Raw genomic sequence first — 12,321 nt, forward strand, 5'->3', positions numbered from 1 at the left:
TATATTTAAATATACAGTGTTAAATATATTATATAGCAATAACATATGCATGGTGATTAACTTGAACAGTTTATTAAGAACTTTGACAATATTTTAAGAACACAACACTGCTTACAGAATTAAAGATGGGATAATGTCCTGACATTTGTAATTTTTTTTTTTTTTAAATTCCCTCTTAAAATCCTGGCTTTTTGAAACAAGAAAAAAAACCAACACAATTCCACTGATCCTAGGTATATTCATGAAGGTAATTTTTAACTATCTGAAATATCAATTATCAAATTCACTGTCTCCTCATCAAATAGTTCTTGTCTTTCACTTCTGAAAGTAAATACACAACTGCAAACAAGATCAAGTACTAGATGTCACATTAATGCAGCATTATGACTTTGTATGCTGCAAAAGCTTCTAATTACAGGTTGTCCCCCACACACACCCTTTTCTTCTTTTTAACATGCTACCAAAACTCATATGGCATCTTTCTGGTATTTAGATAGTACCATTTTGTTCAATTGCTTCATCCTGTAACTTACACCTGGATTTCAGAGACCTGTTTTTACCAACCTCTTCAATTTGGTTAAATATCAGCGTTGCAGCAACCACACAACAGTTACAACCTCACTTTTTCCATGTTCCTGGTTTTCCTTGCATAGAGATGAACCTCTAGCTGCAGACTTGTGTATCTGAGTTACTTCACAAAACATTTGTTTACTAACAAACATTTGTAAAGCTTGTCCATTCACTGCTCCACAGCTAGTGCAGCTATAGGACAAACATGTTTTTTCTACATTTCTTTACCTGTAACAACTCAAAAAAGTACCTGCCAGCTAAGGGAGAGTATAACTTCAAAAAAACAACAAAACCACCAAACCTTATCTTAAACTAGTGTAAAATCAAATGTGGACTTTTACAGCTACAAATCTGAAAGACAGGTAGATGATAACTAGTCTTCTCTGTACTGATTAGCTGTCTCTCTTCTTGACATGATACCACATTTAAGCAACTCAGCCTTCTGATGGGAAAGTGAACTCCTGTCAAGACCACTAAAAAAAAAAAAATCCCCCTATTTGGTACACTTATTTGTGCCCTACGTTAAGAGATTTTTCTTTCAGCTACAGCATTTCAAGTAGAAACATTCTTACTTTCATAAATCTGGATTCACTGGGTTTTTTACTATTTTCATGCCCAGAAGTATACATTTCAAAAGGTGTGAGTGTGTCCTTGAATAACATAGGATTCAGTAAATGTCTTATGTTCATCAGTATTTTGAGAAAGAGACAGAAAAGACAGCAGGAAAGGATAAGAACATTCCCAAGTGTTTCCCTTTTATATCCTGGTAACAGGATCTAGAATTAGTCGAATTGTAAGAATTATTTGGTTCTGGAGGGCATTTACCAACACTGCACAGAAGCAGCACAAATGCTAAGCTGGGTCATGATTAATACTTGCCATCATATAAATATTGCATATTCTGAGGAAAAACTGCCATCAGAACCTAATGTAGTCTAATGAGATGCATCTCTATTTCATTAGCATAAATGAATCTTCAGAAGTTATCTGGCCTAATGCCTCAAAGTATGGAATGCAATTCATATTTGCTCCAAGACTATCACTATGACTGTTGATCTTGCTAATATGTTTTACAACTTTTTATAAACAGCTTTATACCACAAGCTCCACACTAAAGAAACAGAGACATGCCATTCAAAATTTTTCTCTCACACCAATATATTCACAGTTGTGATCAAAAAATTGGGACCAATGCTACGCATGTCTCCACGAAGCCATTCCAAAGTGTGTACACAAAAATGCACAGACATCAGAGCTCTGGTTCTGTAACTGGTGTCTTATGTGTTCAACTATAAAATCCGACTTCAAATCAGAGAAATTACCTTCTTGAAGACGATGGAAGATTGCTGATAAAATCTTAATTTCTCAATAGCTAAACAGAATATACCTACTTGAACAAACTAAAGGCTCAGCTGGCACCAAACTACCATCTAGCAGGAAAAAAAGGGGACAAGAATCATAGAAAGTTAGGGGTTGGAAGGGACCTTGAAAGATCAAGTCCAACCCCCCTGCCAGAGCAGGGTCACCTACAGCAGGTCACACAGGAACACAGCCAGGTGGGCTCTGACTGTCTCCAGGGAAGGAGACTCCACAACCTCCCTGGGCAGCCTGTGCCAGTGGCTTACTACACTTACCATACTACAGAGTGGATCTGATATACATGGCACAATGTTGATATGTGGCAGTGTAGACTAATAGTACTACAATCCAACAAGATTTGAGCTTTCAGAAGAATTCATCCAGAGACTTGAATTCTGTTCACATATTTGGTGGAGAAAACTCAGTACCTATGCACCATGTCTCAACATCATTAGTCTCATTGTGGGTAAAACTGAAGCATTAGAGAACACTAACAACATTCCAGAAGTTTTAACTATTCCTCTAAGGTTGGTACTTTACCTCCCACAAATGCAAGTTAACTGTCCTCATTACAGACTACTAAGTTTTGTCTCAAATGCTAAATGTCAAAATAAAAAAATAAAAGGAAAAACATTTGCAAACTATTTCCTAGCAATTCCTCAGGTACTTTTGTCTCTACCCCTTGCTTACTGTCTTTTCCATTAACACTATAAGATCTGCTTTCTGATTTTCAAAATGGAAGGGACATCTGCACTGGCCTTTCAGTTAAATAATCTCTGACCTTGAATATTTTCTGCTGAAAAATACTTCAGAGTGGGGCTATGGCAGGAAGGATGCAGAAAACATTCTTATGAATGCTCATCTGAAGAAGAGCATGAAAAGTTTGACTACTTTTGGATGAAGATGAAAGGCATTTCCAGTCAGACACCCTCATTTAACTGGAAGCCATGGTTTATATGTGTGCACATGTAAACAGGTATCTTGGAAGAAGTTCAGTATATTTAAATTGAACAAGCATGCAATTAGCAAGTTAATTCCATAAGTGATAGCCAAAATAACCTAATAATTGCCCTAGGGCAAGATCTGCTTAGTTCACATATAACAAAAACCCCATTCAGGAACAAAAAAAACCACCAAACCAACCAAACAAAAAAACCCAACTTAATTTAGTAACTAAGCTTCAGGGCCAGAGAGAAGAATGGGGTTAAAAGGAGGAACATTCATGAAGTCATGAAGAAACCAAAATAAAACAAAATCAACCAACCAACACCAACAACAAAAGAACAAAAACCTAACAGCACATAAATAAATAAATAAGGAAAAGGAAAAGAAAGCAACCAAAAAAACCCACAAAACAAAGCCAGTAATAGTAATAAAAGCCTTAATAATGTTACCAAAACACAGCAGTGGAAATAAAGATAAGTTAGTATTCCACATATCAACTACATTTATTCTTTGATGCTAAAAGCCCTGACATCTCTCTATCTGAGCCAGATAACTCTCATTCTACCACTACAACATAGCAAGGTGGACAAAAGCTGCCAATTTTCACTAACACAGAAATTCAAAGTTACTGGCTGAAAAAAATAAAATTAAAAAATAAATCACACTTTAAACATAAAAGGTCTGGTTGGGAAAGCAACTATTAGACAAACATTATTTTGTGTCTATCTTTATCTTTCAGTTTGAATGTCCAAATGAAGATGGTAACAGCTAAAGCTGAGCTGCCTGCCATAAGTAAAAATAAGCCTCTGAATTCACCTCCCTCTTCAAGCGCTCTGCCTATACTTAGTCTAAAAGGAAAAAACAGACAGAAAAATAAAGTGTGACACAGAAAAGTAGGAACCTCACAGATACAGTGGACAAATAGAAATGACACTACTAGACAGACACCCCAAGGATATAAAATCTGGCCTAATAAGCACTGGTTATCACTTTGATTCCTGTGAAGTTTTTTGGTTTAGGATGTTTGGTGGTTGGTTTTCTTTTTAAGCATCCAGGTAATTCTTAAAGAAAATTACTAGTTAGCAACATATAGGTGATGTTCTATTATTCATATGCCCAACGTGGGAACTACTTGCCTTGAAAATGGATTAGGGTTACAAATCAAAGCCCAAGGGATTTTGAAGGAACAATCAATACTCATATAAAGTTACTGGTTAACTCAAACCACAGCTGTGAATAAATGTAAACTTTCAGCATTGTTATTTAAAAGCACTCAAATTGAAAGTATCTCTGAGAGTAATAACGCTAATCAAAAAAGGTTTCCTTGATGAAGGACAGTTCACTTTGTCTCATGACTTCCCTATTGCCTCTTAAATACTTTGAGGACCTAAGTAAAAAAATAGGGAAAAAAACCCCTAACATTATGGTGTAGAGCAGTGCCTTCAAAACACACGGAGAAGAAAACTAAAACAGTAGTAAGAGAAGCACAACTATAAGGGTGTAACTAGTTATAATTTTCCTAAGTGCATGAAATGAAGAATATGTTTCATTACATTATCTCACATAAACTAGGATGTGGTATTGAAAAAGGAAAACCAGTATTTATTTAGAAATACTAAACAACTATACAGGACAGCATGCAAATAATTAAAAAAATTAAAAACCAGTACCTTATCTGGCCACCACTGCAAGTCTTCTCCTAAAGAAACAGGACTTTGAACAGGTGTGTTCTTCTTGTCCAGGTTTGGTTCCCCTTCCTTACTTGTAGAGCCTCTCTCATTATCAAACGAGGCTCCATCAAGCCACCTCCGTTCACGCAAACGCAAAACGGACTCACGTTCACGCAACAGCTCAGAGTCTCTCTCTAAGGGAAGAAGGAGAACTGGTATGCAATTGGGTCACACCAGTGGGATAAAAGTAAGCCACTCTCTAGTAAAGACCCTTCAGGATGCAACTAACAGCAGTTAAATCTACTCACACAGATTAAAAATAAAGTCCTGACATGCAACATTCAATATATTAACCCTTTCAAGAACATATACTTTAGAATTACTAAACACAAAATAAGCTAGAAATAAAGTCTTAAGAGTTTTGTGCACTTTACAACCGCTAAAGCATTTTTTTCTTACATCATAAGAGGCCAAATACATCTAACATAGCAACTGAAAGTTTTATACTACAAAATGCACATTTTTTCAGTATTGTTTTATCAATGTAGTAACAAAAAAAATCTAAATCTGCACAGTCTGTTAGATATCTTTATGCAAACCAAAAAAGAGTATTTATTAGAGAGTTTCATAACAAATTTCCCCCAAAAAACAAGTGATTTGTAAAGGTTAAAGAAAGCAAGCATTAAAAAAAGCTCTTGTATACATGTTTGATAATCCAACCCCTTTTCTTTAAACCAACATTCCACAGGACTGGATTTATTAAATCGAAGTTTATCTGTTTTGAGTATATCAAATGAAAACTTTTCAAGAGTCAGACAAGTTTTAAAAAAGGATCCTTGTAGGAAAATGTTCCTTACCAAAATGCTTCCCCTCCAATTGGCCTATAAACTGTCTAAAGCCAGTACTCTGCAGTTCGCTCATGCAGATAAATTTTTAAAATCAGGTAATCAAACTAACTTTCCAAGAGTCAACTATGCATGGAAAATAAGGATTATAAAATTCGTGGTAACGTCTTATATAGAATAACCTTAGGAAAGGAAAAAAAAGGAGGAATTTAGGAGTCACGTCAGATGCTGAATATTTGAACATGCACATAATGCATTTAACCTATCAAGTACTTCACTTATGCTCACAAAAATCAACTGGAGTTACGTGTATGAGATGACCACATTCTTTATATCATAGTTTAAACAAATTTTGCCAAGTCTTGGGTCTTTTGCTGTATTAGACAAATGGGAAAATTTTTACATAAGCCAAACATGACTGCTTGTCTTACAGATATATTTCATAAAGTACTGTACTGATTTTCTAGCAAACATCACGCTGACCCCCGAGTTATAATTTTGTAACAGGAACTTAACTGTTCAGCAATTAATATACTAAAACATGTTCATGAAAGGCAACAGAACTGATTCAAATAAACAATCACAGCAGAGGTTGGATTAACAGTTTGGAAATACTCTAGGCATCTGCACAACAGCTTCAAAAAGGTAAGAAATTGCTGAATTATCTGTTAAATCTCTGCTCCAAGAGGTTTTTTTATCAGCTGCCAATAGTTCTCCTTATCCAACTACAAAAATGTTTCCAAAAAGTAAAATTTAGATTTCTTCTCCCTCCTTAGTATCTAAAGTTCCTCATTCCAGAAAGGTTATTTCTGTCATGGGACAATTTAGTAAATGTGAAGAACAGTGAACAAAGAGCAACCCAAAAGAAAGAAAGAAAGAAAGAAAGAAAAGAAAAATAAGAAAAAAAAAAAAGAAAAAAAGGAAAAAAGTATTAAGAATGCTGAATGTCATCAATTGTTACTCATTTTTTGAGCCAAATTAAATATTTGTAATGCAATCTATGTATTAGTAGGTACTTACACTACAGTTTAAAATAAACTTAACATGCAAAAATTCACACCACCTTGCAACACCAATGATTAACAGCTAGATTTAAATACATGACTAGCGAGGTTCTTGCAGAACTTACCTTCTAATATTCATAATGCATTAATAATTTTGATAGTGAGTAACAGTCTATTTGTCTACTCTGTATTTGACACCATATCACAGTCTACTTTCGCATTGTATCAGAATCTAAACCACCAGTGTGTACTATCACTAGCTTTTTCCACAGCAAACTACTTATTACAAAGAAAAAAAGGTGCAAAATTACCTCTGGATGAGCCTAGCCTGGAAAGTGATGAGCGCCGAAAGGATGGATAACCAAAGTAACTAATATCTTCTGAAAACATAGCATCAGCATCAATAATGACACTTGGGTGAGCAGAATGTATGTCAGCATCCAGAAGAGACATAAGATCCTCTATAAGAGGAGACAAGGGTCTTAAGTGAATAATCAGCTACTTAAAACATCGGCTAGAGAGACCATCAACTAAACAAATATTTCAAAACAAAACAAAACAAAACCTAGCTATTAATTTTCTGCTCTTCAGATTCACCAGTGCAAACTCATGTGCCTCCTATGCAACCACATTTACAATCAAGCTTAGCGAACTAATGAACAAAACCAAATCTCCCTACAAGAACTTCTCTGACACTTATCTAACCACATTTCCCAAACAAGACTTGCCCAAAAGACATTTTCTGTAACCCAGAAATTCAAACTTTAGCCTGTCACTTGAAAGAACAAAGCACTAGGATAAGATATGCAAACATGTACATGCACACTCATGCATGTAACACAGAACTCCAAAGCTGGCCCAGAATTTAGGGAGGACAGAATTGATGATGAAATCTGGCCTTCACATAGCCATGTCTTTGATGTCAAAGACTGTAACATTTCTCCATGGAATATGTCTTTCAGAGACTGACACACTGGTTTAATTCACAGGCTAGTAGCTTGTAGCTCTCAGAATAAAGCTTTAAACGGTAGCTACATTAAAAACAAAAATGTTTATCTGGAAAAAGCACCATTTTTATTACCACACAGTTAAAAAAAAGAAAAAAAAACAACAACCCAACCAAAAACCATGAAAAATACTAAAAGTAGTGACTGCACTACTTTTTGTGTTAGAAAGCTTTCAGTTTCTCAAAAATACTCATAGTTATAAAGTATAAAACAATTTCCTTCCATTTACTAAACTCCAGCTACCATCCACACACAAAACAGACTACTGAAAATTAATGTAATTTATTGAAGTCCAGTAGTTTGTACAGAAAAACAACTAAACTGACTTCCATCTTGCTGCTACAGAAAGGACAGTCCTCCTTCCCTCCTTCATCCCTGTGGCAGGTGCTTCCTTGGGGCCACAGGCCCACAAGGTGGGATTTCTAAATCTTTAAAGAGCCCATTCACCTGGCTTGAAACAATAATTCATACTGTATAGAAGTTAAGGTGGGAAGGAATCTTCAGACTGACTTCACTGGATAAACAGTTCCCCAAAGGTGGTTCCTCACCACATGAGCCCAGCTGACAAGACCCTCCTGCTGACGAAAGAGACAGTTCTGCTGCTCCCCCAAAGCTTTGATCAAATTGGTGTAAAACACCAGGGTCCTCAGGTTAGCTTTCAGCTTGCCCATAGAGGCACACAAACCTCACCACCATGCAAGTGAACGGCAGCACAGCTCCTTCAGGCAGCAGCAGCAGCACCTCATCTGTTTAAACCACTCCTGCAGCTAACAGGAGGCTACACACAGAGTCCCTTCAGGAAACACAGAAGGAGCACACGTAATTTCAGCACATCTAGTTCTCAGTCTCTACCTTATCATAAGCGTAAAACAAAATAGTGGCTAGAAACCACACTTGAAATAAAAGCATTCTTAATAGTAGGAACCAATTTTTATGTTTTTTTTCTTCCTGTGTCTTGAATGAAGGGAGCAGGAACACAAAGGAGAGAGTATTAAAAAACTGAAAAGGAGCCAGAAGTCCACACTTACAGCCAGCAGTGATTGACCTAACTGTTCCACTTACTGATATTGAAAGTGTTAAGAGACTTTCATATCCAGTAGAATATTCATCCTTATATTTTTTAGACTCTTTTAAATCAGCTGTCCCCAGAAAAACAGCACTGAAACTACTGAGTGCCGTAGATTTCAAAGCAAGACCTGCACAAATGCCTTTTACATAAGATAATCCACTCAGTTGCAGACTGTACTTCTAAAAACACATCACTTGGGACTCATGGTTCATGCAGTACATTTTAGCAAGTCATCCTTGACAGACTACTTGAAAATCCTAGTAAAAAAAATTGGATTTGGCAAACAGGCTCCTTCTTACTAATACACTTCAGATCCTTCAGAGTGGCCTTACCCTGTTTGCTACTTTATCTATTTTCCACTGGCTTTCCACAGCAATAAACAGCACTATACCTCATCTTCAGACTGCCTCTAAGTACCAGACTTCAAGAGCAGGAACCCCAGATGAAACCCTGTTGTACTTCCCAATATTCACACACTGCTGCTCCTATTCAGTCCTCCCACACAAACCACAACCACCTGCACTGTCTAGTAACTCTTTCTCAACTTTTTTGGTCAGTATCCAGCCAAAAAGTGCAAAAACCTCTGATCTCTTTTTAGGAATGTGATTGGACAGTACAGAAACACACTCTGCAGCAAAATGGACAATATTAGGTTTTTTTAAGGTAAGCTAACCCAGAAATACTGTTGACAGAACACATACACTAATGTGTGACACACCCCCACACACCCTTACATTAAGTTAGGCATCTTGGGTTTAGCTGAGTCTCCAAAAAAGAAAAGTAAAAATTCAATCCATCAGACTTAATAACCAAAACTATGTGGATTTTGGCTAAATGTGCATTAAGACAAGTGAGGAAATGAAGCCTTTTCTTACCCTCTTATTTCAGCTTCAAATGAGATTTTAACTTTCTTCCAATATTTCTGCAAGATACCCCCTTTCTTCCATTTCCATACCAGCAAACAAAGGTGCTAAAATCAGTAGGGACAGGAGCCAAATCCACTCCCCTTCAAACATCACTGGGATTTTTTTAGTGTTGTGAAAATACATATTTTGCAAGGCTACATCCAGCTTAAGAATCCAAGAGAAAGTGCATTCTCTGACTATTTTCTTGCTCTTGAGAAAAATCCCATGGGATGGCATCATTCACCTTGCTGCTGTGTTAGACCAGAATCAGACCACACCTTTCACATTTCTATGTGATAATTCTAATAGACCTCTTCAGTTAAGAAAGTACCTATGATTCACTAGTAAACACCATTGAAAACTGGAAGATAAGGAATATTCAACACAGAGGAAAGAGAACAAACAAAACAAATTAAAAAAAAAAACAAACCTCTACCAAATAAAAAATAATAATAAAAAAGCAGTAATTCCAGTACTGAGAAAAATTTTATTTTCAGGAAGTCCATACGTATCACTGGATTCATTAACTGAAGGCATTGCCTACATTGATTCCAGTCTCAAGTTGCACTGCCATTAAACCTTTTCCCTTAAGGGGGCAATCATAAGTTCTCTCCTCTCTTTTCAAACACATATTAAATATTTTTATGAAATATTCAAGAATTCAATGTCTGAAGTATCTCCTCGTCTTTCAAGTGTGGATTAAATTGGCCAAACTGTGACAGCAACGGGAGGAAACATGTCTTCTGGTTTCCTAGGAAACCAGACTCCCAACAGAACTCCAGAACTCATTTCTTGATAAGATATATGCATTATTCAAAACATTACCATACTTGAAGTTCTAAAGAAAGAAATCCAACAAAGAAAACCAACCCACACCAACAAAACCACAGAAAAAACCCATACACCTAATTGTTTTCACCCAAAGGCAAGGCACTGAACTGATCCTATGTTACTCTCTGGTTCCCACCTCCCCTCACTGCAAGCCAAGACAGTTAAGTACTGCTGCAACACCAGCGTGTCTACTGTCAGCATTAAAAAAAAAAGTGGTTTTAAACAAGCTCATCTCAATTTCAAAATGCAAAATAGTCAGAATACAGCCAAACCTATGTTTCACAAGTCCCACTAGTGAGAAGCCACTACATCAAGAAGTTACTGAGCGAAAATGCAAACACCTGAACTATACAAACAACAAAATATTTTACCTCCTACAGACTCTCTATATAGCAAATTAACAGAACATAAAGCTCAGAAGCCTCTAATTCAACTTGCTATGAGCTAGAGACCTTAAAGACTTTTCTGTGCTAAATTGTCTTGTTCTATGCAGGTTTTTACCTTGATTATTTTCCTTATGTAGTTGTTAAGAAGTGTAAAATTCTCTTAGTGTTTTTTTAAAAGTTTCTGTCTTGGAAGGCTTAGAGAAGTAACCCTTAAATTTAGGGGTCAGAAAGCACCAGACATGCAGAAGAGAAATAGTAAAATGTAGCATATGGTTTTAATCAAAATGCAAGAGCCTCAAAAGCCCTGAAGCAAATCTTATCATTTGCTTTTTCTGTGCTTGGAAGGAACAAAATCAAAAAGCTTTAAAGCATAACTTGACAAGATTTAAAAGAAAAAAGAAATTTTTAATCTTTCGGAATCATAAAACCCTAAGAATTAAATGCATATAGCATTTATGAGTTATCTACAGTTTTCTTTTATGAACTCTGATGTTATTGGTTTCAAAAGAGCATCCAGAGGTGAGATGACAAGTAAAAGCAAGAAGAGTACATGGTTTCCAGAGCGAAAGACTTCAAAAATGTTTCTACATCACTCTGAAGGATAAACTGTCGATTACCTTTTCCAGAGACCTACAGGCAAGTTTCTCTGGCCAGAAGGTTTTCCTAAAAATTAGCCTACATGATTATGTGTCACAAGTGAGGACAAGTAATTCGTACTCGTTAATATCTCATAGGTAGAGTCATGACCACATTGCCTAGTGCTCAGCTAGAGTTTTTCCTACTGTTTTGATCACATTTTGGTATCCAAATAATTAATTTCTGTGCAGCAATCTTATTTTTGCTGCCCACAAAACTGAAATAAGACAGAGAAAGCATAGTATACCCTAAAAGTTGCTCATTGCATTTTTGAAGACTGGAGTTAAGACATATCAAGTTTCACTTCAGTTGTCATTTCCACATCTTTTCCCACAAGAACTGGGGGAAAAGAATCTCTGCAGTGTAAAAGAACAAAGGGGAGAAAATGCTAATATTAGGAGGATGCAATCCCTTGTAAGAGATTAGTCTAAACAGAAGAGAAGCTTTAAAAATTAAGCCAAGGACAAAATTGTTTGTGGACAGCTAGTGAGGACAGTGAAACTTTCCATAGCATACTGCTTTAACCCATCTCCAACAAAAAAAGACTCAGACTGTAGTGCAGACACCTTCAAATAGAAGTTACCAGTCATGGTGCTTATGATCTCAAGAGGTACTAAGAATGGTTAATGCCACAGAAAGCTGGTTAGTATCGTTAAAAGGAACTTCTACAGTAAATTATTATTAGCAGTGATTTATATTCTGAAGGCTGGTTTTGAAGGAATGCAAACTCCTGCTTTGAATAGCTGGAAAGGGCCAGGGGAATTTACTTCCTCCAGTCCAACTGTCTAATGTCATTAAGCTTGGGTCTTGTTCCTTTAGTGATCAAAGATTTTTCACTCCCTTCACCAGAGGATTCTTCGTTCTACAGCAAAATAAAGAAGCTTGACAGATGCAACTAAAACTAGAAGAGGCAAAATGAAATACAAAGCCTTTGCTGCAGAGCAAAAAAAAACCTTTGTCTAATCACATGATTGACAAGATAATGATGGAGTAAGCCCATGAACCTTCCTGGTGAACCAGATGAGCAGAAAAAAAAAAAAAAAAAAAACAAAAAACAACCCAAAACATTTCTTAGAAAAATCCCAAAACATCAT

The 12,321-nt window shown here is 36.3% G+C and overlaps 1 protein-coding gene across 17 annotated transcripts in view; it reads right to left on the bottom strand.

Annotated features, from left to right (window-relative positions):
• The window catches only part of UBR5 (ubiquitin protein ligase E3 component n-recognin 5), a 79,127-nt gene that overhangs the window by 44,249 nt on the left and 22,557 nt on the right, over positions 1-12,321 (bottom strand). For 13 of the 17 annotated variants that reach the window (XM_071738101.1, XM_071738114.1, XM_071738109.1 and 10 more), the window contains 2 exons: positions 6,705-6,854; positions 4,545-4,756 (listed from right to left, as the gene is read on the bottom strand). In XM_071738101.1, coding sequence (XP_071594202.1) covers positions 4,545-4,756; positions 6,705-6,854 — 362 coding nt within the window. The remainder of the gene's footprint in view (positions 1-4,544; positions 4,757-6,704; positions 6,855-12,321) is intronic. The other 4 variants (XM_071738102.1, XM_071738111.1, XM_071738116.1 and 1 more) reach the window with 3 other exon arrangements.

This window comes from Heliangelus exortis, chromosome 2 (assembly GCF_036169615.1).
Source record: "Heliangelus exortis chromosome 2, bHelExo1.hap1, whole genome shotgun sequence".
In the NCBI taxonomy this organism is placed as follows: domain Eukaryota; kingdom Metazoa; phylum Chordata; class Aves; order Apodiformes; family Trochilidae; genus Heliangelus; species Heliangelus exortis.